This window comes from Perognathus longimembris, chromosome 3 (genome assembly GCF_023159225.1).
Source record: "Perognathus longimembris pacificus isolate PPM17 chromosome 3, ASM2315922v1, whole genome shotgun sequence".
NCBI classification, from domain to species: domain Eukaryota; kingdom Metazoa; phylum Chordata; class Mammalia; order Rodentia; family Heteromyidae; genus Perognathus; species Perognathus longimembris.
The window spans coordinates 9170061-9185527 of record NC_063163.1 but is presented as its reverse complement, the minus strand read 5'-3'; the positions used below and the strand labels follow the sequence as shown (position 1 = coordinate 9185527).

The window sequence follows — 15467 nt, the reverse complement described above, 5'->3', positions numbered from 1 at the left end:
CGGGCGCGTGCCCGGGCACTGAGGAAGCGGCGGCGGCGGGCGGGCGGGAGTTGGGCGTGGAAGCGCGAGGGGCGGGGCGGGGCGGCGCGGCGCGGCGCGGGGCGGGGCGGGGCGGTCGGCACTGCGGGGCCCGCGGCTCGGGCGGCTCCGGCTCCCGCTCAACCCATCGCTTCGCTCCCCGCCGCTGGCGCCCGCGGGGCCGCATCGCCGCCCCCGCTCGGCCCATGCCCAGGGCCGCCGCTTCCACAGCCGCCGCCCCGCCGCCGGCGCCCGGGGGCCCGCCGCGGCCGTGAGGTGGGGGGGCGGCCGCCGCGAGCGGCGGGGCTGCCTGCGGGCAGGGTCCGGGCGCCGCGCGCGACGGGCGTCGGTCTATGTCGCGGGCGGCGGCGGCGGCCGCGGAGGGACGATGCGCGAGTACAAGGTGGTGGTGCTGGGCTCGGGCGGCGTGGGCAAGTCCGCCCTCACCGTGCAGTTCGTGACCGGCACCTTCATCGAGAAGTACGACCCCACCATCGAGGACTTCTACCGCAAGGAGATCGAGGTGGACTCGTCGCCGTCGGTGCTGGAGATCCTGGACACGGCGGGCACCGAGCAGTTCGCGTCCATGCGGGACCTGTACATCAAGAACGGCCAGGGCTTCATCCTCGTCTACAGCCTGGTCAACCAGCAGAGCTTCCAGGACATCAAGCCCATGCGGGACCAGATCATCCGCGTGAAGCGGTGAGTGAGCCCGGCGGGGTGGTGGTGGGGGTAAGGGGGGGGGTGGAGAGGGGGCTGGGCCGGGGCCCTGGGTCTGCGTCCCGCCCGCCCCGTCCCGTCCCAAGGCCGCCGGAACTCCCGCGCGGGCGGGCGGGCGGGCGGGCCGGCTCGGCGGCGGGAGGAAGCCCAGCGCCCGCCCGGGCTCCACCACCACCACCACCCTCCTCCTCCTCCTCCTCCTCCTCCTGAATCTCAAATTTTGAGAGCTTTGTTTTCACAAGGAGAGAGAGAGAAAAAAAAAAATTGGCATCCCGTGAACCCCACACAGCACAGCCCTTTGTCTCCGGGATATCATTAGGAGCGCTCGTTCTGCAGCCCAAAGGAAACAAAGTTTAAAACTTGGCTGGGGGAAAAAAAAGAAGGGTTTGGGGTGGGTAGGTCGGGAGGGGGTGGGGCGGGGCGGGGTGGGGGCGGCGTGGAGGAGAGGGGAGAATTTGCAGATGGAACACACACACACATACACACACACACACGCACGCACGCTACCTTTGCAACAACGTGTGTCAGCCAAAATTTCACACCCGCCTTCTTCCGTAATGTCGATTGGAGAGGAAAGGGTTTCACGCTCCTAGGGAGTTTTGAAAAAAAAAAAAAAAGGAAAGCAAAAGGAAAAACTTGAATTCAAGTCTGGGAACTTTACAGCTGATCGATCACATTCTATGGGTGTGCGGAGCATTCGTGGGATAGTCGTATTAAAAGATTCAGACTTAACGTTTTTTGTGGCGTGTTTTTTTCTTTTTTTCTGTGTCTTAAATCTTTGAGGCTGTACTTTTTTTTTTGTAATCTAGCCACGTTTCCACCTCAAGAAAAGGGCGTTCCCGAAAACCAGTTCCTTTTAAGGTGTGGCCCACGTATTAGCTAATTTAAAGTTAATGCAAGTAAGTGTTAACTGATATAAATGCTACTATGCGTTTTGGAAATGTAGCTGAAGGCTTAAATGCGTTCAAATGTTTGTTTTCTCTTATTATTGACGGTATATAATACGTTTTTCTGGAATTGCAGAAATTTTTATTCTGTACCCACAATTATATCTTAATGCTGCTGATAACTTTCAGTTACTCAGTAGCTAGTGCCACCAATAACTAAGTCTAACTATAACCCTAAATCTGAAGACATTTACTGAAAATCGGCTGTAAGTGTATGTAGCCTCCCTGATATTATAGGTCATTTTAAATTTACCTACTAATTTGAAAGAGCCAGGTCCAAGTAACTTGCATTCAGGGGTTGCTGAAAAATTTCTTGCAAGTAATAGACCCTGCTGGGTGTGAAATGAAAGGAAAGGCCCTCTCCCCACTGCCTTCCCCCAACTAATTGGGTGTGTACTGTAATAGCTAAATTTAAATTTTGCATGTTATTTCTTGTATTAAATTTCACTTCGAATACAGTAAGTATTTTCATGGTCTCTGTTCTGACATCTGAAAATCTGGTAGCATTTTACTTTTCCCATCTCATTTTCTTCGTTAAGAGAACCACGTATATGTATGTGGACTTTTAAGTGACCCAAATCAATAATTATCTCCCCACCATCACTCACTTAAAAAGCAAACTGTATAACAGGGTAGTCACATATATTTGTCACATGTCAGTAGCAGGCCAAATACATCAGATGGTAATATAAGTCAAGGCTTCAGCTGCCCCACCTTTCACATTAAATGCATACATGCCTTAACACAGGGCTAACTTCTGATGCAAGCCCAAGGGAAAGAACCTAACAAAGTAGTGTCCACATAGTGTTATAGTTCCTTATTATTTAAAATGTGCAGAGTACTTTTTTGTTATAATGATGGGTTAGTCTGTGTACTGGAGTAATTTATTTGTGTGCATTATGACCTAGGAAAGTAAAGTTCAGTAAACTTGTACTGGTTAAGATAACCATTTTACTTACTGGTGTCCGTTCTTGATATAAAATGACCACTAATGAGCTGGATTCAAGTTCATAAAATCCTTTCACATGAAAGTTCTTCTTTCCTTCTACTTGCTGTTTTATTTTTGGTTTGGTTTTGTCTCTTGCTAAGATAGTATCTCGCTTTATCATCCAGGTGTACCTTGAATTCCTAGCGGATCCTCTTGTCTCTGAGTGCTGGTATTGCAGGCATGCACCACCACGCCCAGCTATGTTCTGTTTTATACTTTGCTGTGACTTCATCTTTTGGCTTTCCAGTCTGACATCTTAAAAACAGTTTAAATTGAAAGGAAGACAGGATTGGCTATATATTACAACATAGCATACAGACTATAATATAGTATACTGTATAAGGCATGCATTAATCTAAAGTAGGAATTCTTCAACTCCTCCCACTTAAGAATAACCTGATTTTCAAATAAGTGAATTTCCTACCCTTTTGAAGACTTAATTTTTTTCATTTCAAAAACTTTTAATTTACTAGTTATACAAAGGAGTTTCAACTCAAGTCAGATTAGGAGTACAATGTTTCCTGATGAATGTCACGCCTTCCATTGTTCTCCCCCATCTTCCTGAATCCCATCCTACCCTCAGGTTACACGGTTCCATTTTCACATACGTACTTGAGCTGGAATGACTGATTTGCCCACCCTTCCTCTCCCCACTTGTCTCCCCTCTCCTTTCTCCCTCACCCCATTGCCCTGAGGAACATTCATTTTGTTAAGCTGTTTCTTAGTTTTTAAGAGAAGTTACACCACTGGAATCCTGAGGACTAAATTTTGAACAAATTAGTTTCTATAAGTTGTTCAAGACTTGTTTCCTCCTGGCTTGCCCAGGGTGTGCTGCTGGCTGCTTCGTATGTTCTATGCAACAGTTGTTTGGGACTATTTGAGATCACCTTAATGCAGCTGAAGTGCAAAGACCAGTCATGGATGGGGAGGAGATTTTAAATCCTGTGAGAACCCACCTGTCCCTTTCCATGCCAGTCCATCCTCTAGCGTGGTGTGTGTACTGGCCAGTTCAGCAACCAGTGTTTTAGGTCAGCCATGTTTGATAGACACACCAAGTGAACTGTGGGAGTGGAGGCTTGGCTCAAGTGGTAGAGTACCAGCTTTGAGCAAAAAAGCCGAGCAGAAATGAGGCCCCGAGCTCAAACCTCAGTACCAACAATACAAAAAAAAAGAAAGAAAAAAAAGAAAAGTGAGCCATATAGGTAATGTACAGTTTTCTACTAGATAAGAAAATTGGTCTTTAAAAAAATTACCAAACTAATTGTTAATTGTTATTATAAAGGTGGTATACAGAGGGGTTGCTGTTATATGTCAGGTAATGAGTACATTTCTTCTTGGACAATGTCACCCCTTCTCTAACTCTACCAGTTTTTCCCTCCCAACCCCACCTATGAGTTATATAGTTCATTTTCAACATAGCGTTTTAGTGAGTACCACTGCTGCATTTGTTCACCCCAATTGAATCTTAATATTGTGTCTTATTTAACCGCTACATCCAAAGTATCATCAATTGTTGAGATATTTTGCTTTCTTTTTAATAGACCATGTCTTTGAATCTGGTGTGTGGTGTTTGTAGCATAGCGTATATTGATCGGTTAGCCACTTTCCAAGTGCTCTCCTGCCATACCTGGCCACAGGCCACCACGTTGGCTAGCACAGGTCTAACGTGTATGTGGTTTGGGGCACTCTTGCTTATTTCTGTGTCATCTTCCTATCTGTGAAGAGTATGTGCTTCTCAAAGTCTTAGACTTAAATAAGTACTAAGGTGCCCAATAGTTCCTGGTATACAGAATTTTTTTTTTTTAATCTAGCTGTCTGTTTTTTTCTTTGCCAGTCCTGGGCCTGGAACTCAGCCTGGTCACTGTTCCTGAGCTCCTTTCTGCTCAAGAATAGTCACTTGAGCCAAAGCGCCACTTCCAGCCTTTTCTGATTAATTAGCAATAAGAGCCTCATGGTCTTTCTGCCCCGGCTGGCTTCAGACCACAACCCTCAGATCTCAGCCCCCTAAGTAGCTAGGATTACAGATGAGCCACTGGCACCGCGCTTGTCCTTTCTTTTATTAATAACGTTTTCACCCTAACTTAAGCATAGGACTAAAACATAACCAAACAGAAAATGGAGCTTTTTATTGGCTTATTCGCGTGTGTGTGAGTGTGCGCATGCACTAATCCTGGAGCTAGCACTGAGGACCTGGGTGCTGTCCCTGAACTTCTTTTGCTCAAGGCAAGCATTCTACCACTTGAGCCACAGCTCCACTTACAGCTTTTTGGGTAGTTTATTGGGGTAAGTGTCTCACAGACTTTCTTGACAGACTGGCTTCAAACCAATATGCTCAGATCTCATCCTCCTGCCTAGCTGTGTCCTCACAAATTTAAAACTGGCACATGCTTTCTTTGTATTTATAGTTTTGTGTGTGTGTGTGTGTGTGTCCACACACAATATCTCATGTCAAAGCCAGGTGGACTAAAAGGAAAATTCATACTTTTTTTTCACTTGACTTTGGGTGAGGTCACGTCCACAAAGATACAGAAAAGGCTTCCATTGTAATCACACTGGAACTCTTTCTCATGTTGTAATTCCTTCTTTCTTACCCATCCCAGGGCTAGCCATGGTCGTGGCCTGTAGTATCTTGGAACATGCTGTTCAAGGCCTGTTTGTTCTAGGTAAAGCCTAGGAACCTTCAGCATGACCTTCAAAGCCTTGCTCGCTCTCATTGGTCCCTGCCTTTACCGTCCTGGTCTATTCCAGCTCCTTAGTTTGTTCCTTGAAGGTGCCTTTCTCTGAATTCTCAGAATTCATTCCTATTCATTCTTTCACTCATGCTTAAAAGGTTATCCTCCTACCATGGGGAATCCACGTGCCTCTTCCCAAAGTGAATCCATTCCTGTCCTCTCGTGCTAGACTTACTTCAGCTTAATCCCTGCCTTCCACACAAACTCGACATCAGTATGCTTTATTTACTTTCCTCGTTTTCTCTATAGCACTCAACAACCATTATTTGTTAGTATGATGATTTATGTGCAGCCAGTCCTACTAAACTCCATGCCCTGGTGGCTCACATAGCTCCCAAAAAGTAGGAAATAATAAACATGTAGAAAATAATAAGTGAATAAGAGGTTGAAATGGGAATGTTGAGAAAGAATGGTATTTGCACTGTCGTTTGGACTCTGTCCCCAAATGTTGTAGTGTTTCAAGTTGACGTTGCAAACAGGAGATAATCTACTTTTCAGCCCTCTCTTCTTGTGAGAACACTTAGAGCTGCGCCACTGAGGGAAAAGATAAAATTCAAGATGAACCATAACCAGTCAGGAGTGTAATGTCTTCCAGATCAAGGAACTGGTATGAGAATTGCATAGAATATCATTTATGGAGGTTGACGAGATTGGCTAGATTAGAAATTTATATAAAAATGAGAGAAGGGAGGTAAAGTGAAGAAAAAAAATTGAAAGCTTAATTACAGCAAGTTAAAGACTTTGGGCTTGATCTTGTAATCAAGGGCCATAATCAAAATGCTATAGCTACAGTAACAAAGAGGTGGTGTAATAGACTAATAATAGAGCACTATTTTGTAAGGAGGAATAGTTGTAAATATTGATAATCCTGTATTTATATGAAGTATAAAGATTCTGATTTAGCCTGGAGTCTCTAGGTAAAGAAAAGAAAGATGAGAGTAATGTTTTAAGGGATGAGTTTGTCAAGCAGTGGGAGAACTAGAGGAAAAGGTCAGAAGTAACTGACATTTGGAACATGGGTGAATGAGATTATAGAGGAATAGCTGGGAAAGATCATTTCAGTTTGAGGGATGATAATGATTCAGAGATAGCTATGTCTAGTAAGTAATTTGAATATTTGAATAAAGCCTCGAAGGTCAGGTTTCTCTATGGATATAAGGCCCCAGATCATGTGCATAGTGCAGACTGAGATAGTAGATGAACAGACTGGGTAAAGTTTAGAGGGTAGAAATGAATGGATATAGTTAGGAATAGGACTTAAAAGCAAGAAAAAATAGCCAAGAGTACAAGAGAATTAAGTGTAGGTGAGTAAACAGCAGAGATACATTGCATAAATAGTGTAATAACCATATATTGCACTAAGCTCGACGGGGGCATGAGGTGTTTTAAGGTTGGAGAAAAAGTGTTCAATAGCGCTAAGTAAAAATTGATGACTAAGGGCTGGGGATATGGCCTAGTGGCAAGAGTGCCTGCCTCGGATACACGAGGCCCTAGGTTCGATTCCCCAGCACCACATATACAGAAAACCGCCAGAAGCGGTGCTGTGGCTCAAGCGGCAGAGTGCTAGCCTTGAGCGGGAAGAAGCCAGGGACAGTGCTCAGGCCCTGAGTCCAAGGCCCAGGACTGGCAAAAAAAACAAAAAAAAAAAATTGATGACTAAATCCTGACAAACATAACTATGGAGAAAAGGTCGAATGGTAAGAGCTGTATCCATTTGAATACAGAACCAAGAGTTAAAAGCTATGAGAATTGTGGTCACAAGACAAGGTTTTACCATTAAAATCACTGACAATATAAGGTAAATGATAACACTAGTCAGAAAAAGAGGAAATAAATCCAAGTGTTCTGTTCTTTATTTTTCATTAGGGGAATTCAGATGATTAAAATGAAAAATACTGTTTAGATGATTCTAAGAATGTACTAGTTTTCATAACTTTTTCTCACATACACAATCCTGTGATATTTAATATCTAGAGCTTGATTTGTGGGGCTGGAAGTGCTGCTCAGCAGAAGAGCACTTGTCTAGCATAGGTGAGGCCCTGAGTTGGATCCTCAGCACCACAAAGATAAAGTTTGCAACTTGACTTGTTGGGAGAGAAACATACACACATGAAACCATCACCACATTCAGTGCCATAGATAAACCTGTACATCACTTCTAAAAATTTTCCCTTGTTTTGATTCTTGATTTTTTTTGTGTGTGTGAGAAGAACATGTAACATAAGATCTGTTCTCTTAGGAACATTTTAGGGCTGTAATACTGTATTCTTTACTATAGGTACCATACTGTAAAGTACAGTTCTAGGATTTACTTCTACTGCAGAACTAGAACTTTATAATGAGTATAGTGAGTCTTTTATAATCCAAAGTTTTTCTGAAAAGGAAGCTTTCTGTTTTTGCTGCTTTCTAAAGTTAGAACATAATATAGTAGTATTCTCTGCCATCTCAGTATTGGAAGTTTTAAATAAAATTCGCCTTGTGGATGGTGGTGAGCTCTCTTTAACTCTTGCCATTCTGAAAGCACTTCTCTCTGTAGCTGAGGTGATTAGGGAAAGGGAAAACATTTAAAAGAAGCCTTTAAAAAGTCAGCATCTTGTGATCTACAAGCTTTGCCCAGTTATATTTGATAACAAACAATAAAATTTGTAATGAGATCAACCATTATGATTTTTGAGTGGAAGGAGCCAAAAGTAAATAGCCAACTATTCTACACATGAATAAAAGATACCAGCTCTCCTTGCATGCTGATAAATACTCTGGCAAGAAGAATGAATAGTTTGAAAAGTAATGTGGCTGCCCACTGAATGAGAAATATTGAAACCACCCACAAGTGCATAGTGTTGACTTTCTATCTTTTAGGAAAAGTCAGATAATTAACAAACATTAAGGAAGAGATAGAAAACTGATAAAAATATTTCTAAATGACAGCAGGAAGAGCCAAATTACAAAGTTGTAGTCTTTATTTGCTAACATTTTTTAGTAGCAGCAACACCTGAATAGTTTTAATTACTGTGAGAATCTTAAAGAGTTATATATGGTGCATTAAAGTGTGTATGCTATACATTTATACATATTTCTAAACAAGGATTATATAAAACCAAGTAGACTGTACTTGAAGAGATTATTTTTCCAGAATAATTTTTATATCTTGCATGGAGCAAGATAGCATTTTGTATTTCTGAGGTAATCTCGGTCATTCTAGTAAGGATAGATGTTTCTGTCCTTTTGGAAACTCAGAGTAGAGTATGGGATGTATGTGAGTTGAGTATCCCAGTCTAAAATCTTGGAATCCAAAATAACCCTAAATCTGAAACTCAGAGAACTAACCTGATGCCACGAATGCACAGTTCCACAAGATTGCATGTAACTCGCTGCAGTCAAAGCACAGCTGTGCTAAAAGTCTTGTATAAAATTACCTTCAGACTGTATGTATCAGTTGTATGTAAAACATAAATGAATTTCATGTTTAGAGTTTGCTTCTATCTATAAGATACTTTACTGTGTATATGCAGATATTCCAAAATCTGTGATCCAAAATATTGTCCCAAGCATTTCAGATAAGGGATATTCAACAAGTAATTAATCTTCACATTTTGCTACATCTAGTTGAAATCTACTCGTTTGAGAAGATCTGTTACGTTGGTCCAGAATGGTATTGATTCAGTAAGTGAAGACAGTAATGAAGACAACCGTAATCATAGATAACCTCAAATCACTTAGTACTGTTACTCCAGAGAACATTGCAATCCTTTACTTAAGACACTTAAGCATAGTATTGTTCATACTTTCCATCTGTTAAAATGGGATCATTCAAATATAGAAATCCTACATCATATTGATTACTCAGTACTTACAAGTATTTTCTTCACTAGATGTCTGTTTTTCTCTGTAATTGCTAGGACAATTTTTTAAGTACATCCATTTTTCCATTTCAGTGAACTCAAGGTATATATGTATGTATATATATATTTGTGTGTATATATATATATACACACACACACATGCACACACACACAGCCTTTTATTGCGCATACTGATCTTCTCATCTGTGAAGATAGTGTTGTGGTTAAAGCCAAACTCCAGCATTTATTAGTTATGTAAATAAGAGCAAGTTAATATTCTCTACATTTTAAGTTCTTCATATTTAATATGGATATACTAAAATAATGAGAAAATGAGCATAAAACATTTCTTTACATAGCGATTCTGAAATATCAACTAAAAACTTTAAAACCACAGAAATGGATATGAAACCTAAACATTTATGTGACTATAAGACAGTACTGCCATGTAATCTCTTAGGAATTGCCTTATTGCCTCAATTGCCTTATTGTACATAGATAAATTACATGCCTAGTGTAGCATCTCATTTCCATTGTTTTTTCCCTTTGAATTCAGCACTTAACATAGTATGTTTTTAGAACTTACAGCATAGACCTTTAAAGCTTTAGCTCTGTTATAGCTTACCCATAGAGACCTGATTTAATAGCAGTATGGTTTTGTAGATAACAAAGAATCACAGTGGTTTTTAGTGAGTATGTTCTAAGTACAAAACTGCTGTAGTGACCCAGCTTGGTGATTCAACCAGTAATCCCTGCCCTCAGGAGGCTGAGCTAGGAGGATATAGAAGACCCTACCCTCCTCCCCCAAGTAGAACCCCCCTCAAAAGAAGAAATGATAGTAGACCTTTTTACAAACGCCAAAAACTACACATGGGATAAAAATAATTTTAACAGTCTTTATGGCTAGTTATATATAGTGAAGTGTTGACAGGACATTTTAATAAATCTGTCCCAGAAAAAGGTTTATCTGTTTCTTCTTTAAAAAAAAAAAAAATCACTGCCAACATAAAATAATGTAGTATAAGCTTCATTTGCATAGCATTGCCCTGGGCATTATGCAAAATAAAGTTACTATCTTTATCATTCTGATATGTTAAAATGTACTTTTCTCTATGTGTTTGACAGTGTTGATTTCTAAATTTGAGAACATCTTTCCACCAAAAAGGGTGATAGATCTGACTCTACGGCTAGTAACAATTATTTGGGATTTGTCTTGACTAGGTCATTTGATGCCCACAGTTCTGGAGGTGGGAAGTCGTATCTAGTGAGGGCCTGTTCTTTATTAATGGCACTGTAGCACCTCATTCACTTGAGATGGAAGAGGCAGTATGACTCTGAAAGCCTCTTTTCTTGTTTTTAGAGGTGTTTTTTTTGGCCAGTCCTGGGGCTTGAATTCAGGGCCTAAGCACTGTCCCTAGCTTCCTTTTGCTCAAGGCTAGCACTCTGCCACTTGAACCACAGTGCTACTTCCGGCTTTTTCTGTTGAACCCCATGCATGCTAGGCAAGCACTCTACCACTAAGTCACATTCCCAACCCTGAAAGCCTCTTTTCTAAGGGCTCAAAGGATACCTTCCCTGAGGGCCAGAGCCTTGAGGCCTAATCTCCTTTAATTTTCACATTGGGGATTTTAAGTTTCCACACTTAAATTTTAGAAAGCCACAGCTGTATGTAGTACATTCTTATCTTCCCTAGCCAAAGTACAGTTTCTCTCGGGAACCAGCAGTCCAAACTAACTTGGGCCATTTGGAATGTTGGTTGGTAAAACGAGGGGCAGATGTCTCTTTAAGACTTTTAACTCAGACATCCTAATACTGTGGCAGAGTTAGGAGCCTGGTTTTGTCTTTATCGACTTTTTCTTCCTTTTCTGATATACAACATTGTCTTGCAAGGCCTTTGCAGCTATGGTTCAAATCTAGTGACTTAGTAATGTTTGGAGCAACAACTTAATTGCATGAGGAAAGATACTCCTGTCTAAAGAGTCAATAGTCTCCCTGGGTGTGATATTATAGGGAATTGTATCCATTCTCAAATCCCTCCACAAGCATCAATAGTTTTGGGGTTAAATGGTTAGATTTGACCATACATGATCAGGGGAATGGAAGCCAGAGACACTTTTGGTGCATTTTTGCAGCCATACCCTACAATTAAGATTCTAGAACTGACTTGCTAACAGATGGCTTGGGAGAACTTACAAGAGAATAATTAGCATTTCTGTAGTATTTCACAGTACCTATAATACTTCAATGGATAATTTATGTAAATTGCTTAGTACAGAAGTCTGCCACACCAGCCCTCCATACTGTATTTGTTATCAGTAACATTTGTACCATCATCTTTCTTAATATTATACATTACTTTTCTTTCACAGAAAGGACCAGCCTGGGCGAAAAAGTTCGGAAGACTTCTGTCTTAACCAGTAATTGGTTGTGGTGTCACATACCTGTAATCCCAACTACGGGGAAAATGTAAATAGGAGAATCCAGTCAAGGCTGTCTGGTGCATAAATGTGAGATTCTATTTGGAAAATAACTAAAGGCACAAAGGGCTAGGGATGGGGCTCGAGTGCTACAGCACCCTCCTTTTAGTAAGCCCAAGGCTTTGAATGCAAACTCTAGCCTCCTAAAGAAATAAGTAAATAAATAAGGAGCGGAGGCTTAGAAAAGTCCTATGACATAGAAGAGAGTTAATTTCTAGGTTCTCTTAAGTCCAGATCCAATTTTCTCTTGCTTATGTATACATCTTGATTGTATAGCCAGTAACCAAATTGCAGTTGTCCTTGAAGTAACCTAGAAGTAAGCTTGGATGCAGGTACAGTATATGCTAGAGCATATTTTTATGGGGTAGTTGTGGGAATAGTAAGGAGACTCTTGTAGGACTATATTTTAAGTTAATTGATAAAGAAGTAGCATATAGCATAGAGAGGTAAGAAACAGCTTAGACCAGTTAAGGTACCATTGGAATAGCTCAAGTCTAAGCTATTTTTGAAATGAGAGAAGTTTGTAGTGGATAGGGAAATTAAGAGACAGATTTTCTCGCATCCAGTATTTCCTGCTCTGCCCTTCCCCTGTAATCACTACTCTCCAAGACCTGTGGTTACCACCTCTCCTGTCCTGTTCCTGATTATGATTAGAGACTACTAGAGAGTTTTTGGCTTACCACCCACTCTCCCTGCCTCACAGTGATTTCTTATATGATTATCTACTTCCAGTGTCTTTTAATTTGGTGTTGGCATAAATCTTGTCAAAATACCTGCAACTTGTCATCCTCAGTGGGCTACCATGAAGGGTATACTCTCTGCTAGTAATGCCAACTCTAGGTACTTTCTTTCTTCACTGCGCATTTGTTTTCTTTTGCTTTTCCCATCTGTCACTTGTTCTTCTGATTCAGATCTGAAGACCCTTTTAGTACATAGTACCAATCTCATGCCAGTACAGCCAGCCAGTTAGAAAAGCATGCCATGTGTAATCGATGTGTTTCTCTGCTGAGTTGTTTATTGCTGGAGAGAGGTTCTTGCTTTGTTGATGGCAAATCAGCTTTCTGGAAATCTAGATTGTGGAAATTTGTTGTTCTGGATTTTTTTTTTTAATTTGAGGCTATTTGTACTTGACTTTGAAATGAGGAATATATTTGGCAGTTGAGGGCCTTGAATCTGTTAGTTAGCCAGGCACTGCACTACTTGAGCCACATCTCTGTCCCCAAATGAAAAAATATATAAAAGTTAAATATTGTCCCAGGTGAACACTCTTCTGTCCATAAGTTTAAAACTTCTAGAGGTCTTGGATCTCTAATTTTGAAGCATCTTTAGGTCTTCATTCGGGTCAGCTTTAAAAAAAGAAAAAGGAATTGTGATTAAACTGCGTATCAGATAACTGATTTTCACTCATGAACATTTTTGCCAAGGATCTGAAAGGAATAATTTAATCCAGCTATAAATTTTGGTAACAGTTCTGAGTCTGCATATATTGCTGAATGAATCCGTTTTTATCTTTTCAAGTGCAACCATTGGGCCTGTCTTATAATGCACGATTTAAGACTTTAACTCTCACTAAAGACAGAATGCATGTTTTATGTCTGAATGCTTTCCTTCAGTTTGATAGATGTGCATTGTTTTGCATGTGTGCAAGCTTGGGTTTTCTTGATATTTAAATTGTATAAGGAGAAGAATGTTTTAATGACAGATTTATAATGATATACTCTTTATTTTGACTAAACGTACACTAAAGTATAGGTTAAACTTAGCCACACATATAAGTATCAACTATATATCAACAACTGCTTTTTCTCTCCCTTATTTTTGATGTCTTGGGTATGGTACTTTATAAATAAAAAGACAATTAACTGGGTGTTTGTTGTTTTTTTGCCGGTCCTGGGGCTTGGACTTAGGGCCTGAGCACTGTCCCTGGCTTCTGTTTGCTAGCCTTGAGCAATTTTGGATATAAATTCAACAGCCAAAATCTTGGACAGAAATTGAAAATTGATCAGCAGTGTTCGGCAGAGTAATAAACTGACTGATAAACCCCGAACTGTACATTTACACTATGTTTAAATAACCACGATTCGTTTTGGAGGTTATTCTACTATTTCTGTTTTAGTGAGGAAATTGCTCAATTACTGATTTTCCTCTGCTTCAGCTTAGTATTTTGTAACTGCAGTACCTTTAGATACACAGCTAGAAGCATCTACTGTATCTGTTCACCCTCTGGGTGCATCAGGCTGCTCACCCAGGTGAGGATGTGCGACACTTGGAACAGCACAGGAGGCTCCCTCATGGTTCATTTCCAGTCAGTTTCATTACAAAGATTGCCATACATTAGGGTTTTTCTTTTTCCTATTACACTTGTGGCTTCTGCCTTTCAGTATTCTCTCTGGGATATTCATCCACGTTGGGTGTAGTGGTAGTTCTTATTAGTTGAGGTACAGTATGCATCTCTGGACATCTTGTCATTTCATTATCTATTTGGTTGATAAGCATTTGGATAGTTCTGGATGGGAGCCTACCAGGTAGGCTACTGTATAAACCTGCTAGCTGATCTAGCACATATCCTTTGGTGAGTGAATGTATACTTTCTCTTGTTGTATGCCTAGAAATAAACACAAATTATTAGTCCATAAATACATGTGTTGTCCAGCATTAGTAAATACATCCAAATGGTTATCAAAAGTAGTTACAACCAGTTTACTCTTTTTCCAGTAACATTTCGTTACCCTACATCCTGACTAACTCAGTAATGTCTTTTAATTTTAGCTAATCTGATAGGATTCTAAGTATCTCATGGTGATTTTAGATTTCATTTCTTTGCTGTTTAGGATTGAGCACATTTTCCTAAGTTTAGTGGCTGTTTAGTGTCTTCTATTGGAAAATACCTTCAAAGCCTTTTGTTCATTTCAAAAATCCTTTTTAAAAAGGCTTTGCAGAAATGCTTTATATAATTTGGATATACATCCTTTGTCATATACGTGTATCACTAACACCATTTTCCTGGTTTTTTACTTAATGTTTCACTTGCTTTCATAGGTTATTTTAGTAAGATTTAATTCTTGTTTTCATGAAGTTAAGTGTAATCTTTTATAGTTAGTTCTTTGTGTCCTCTTTAATATGTATTTGTCTAACTCCAAGTTTGGACCAGTGTCCTTCATTTAACTTCTGTTTCATGATCTATCTCCATCTAATTTGTATGGGACAGAGGACAAGGACTCTTCTTTCTTTTCTTCTCTTTTTCTTTCTTTCTTTTGTTGGCATATGGCTACCTAGCTGACCCAGCCCCATGTCTGTAAAGGCCCTTATTACCCAATCATTTGTAGCTGTACCTTTGTTGTAAGGCAGGTTTATATGTGAATCTGTTTCTGGGTTTCTGTTCTTTTCCATCTTTGTATTTTTCTGTTATGCCCAATCCACTTAATTATTGGAGCTTTGTGGTAGTAAGTCTTGATAACTGGTATCTAATCTCCAGTATTTTTGTTGTTCTTCAGTTCATAGGTAGTTTTCTTTTCTATAGAGTCCTTTGCATTTTCAAGGGTCAGAGTGTTACTTTGCATGAAAACAACCATTCCACAACAACCTGGCATTTGGAATTATATGAGATCCATAATTCAGTTTGTAAACTGATGCAGATAATAAAGTTGCATCCCTAATCAGTGAATGCAACATCTTGCTGCTCTTAAGTCTTCAAGCACTAATTTGTTATATTCATTGTAAAAGTGTTTTATGTCATTAAGATT

The 15467-nt window shown here is 40.3% G+C and overlaps 1 protein-coding gene across 1 annotated transcript in view; it reads left to right on the top strand.

Annotated features, from left to right (window-relative positions):
• Window positions 1–322: 322 nt before the first annotated feature.
• Window positions 323–15467, top strand: part of Rap2a (RAP2A, member of RAS oncogene family) — a 31873-nt gene continuing 16728 nt past the window's right edge. The window contains exon 1 of the mRNA XM_048341164.1: window positions 323–720. Coding sequence (XP_048197121.1) covers window positions 407–720 — 314 coding nt within the window. The 5' untranslated portion in view covers window positions 323–406. The remainder of the gene's footprint in view (window positions 721–15467) is intronic.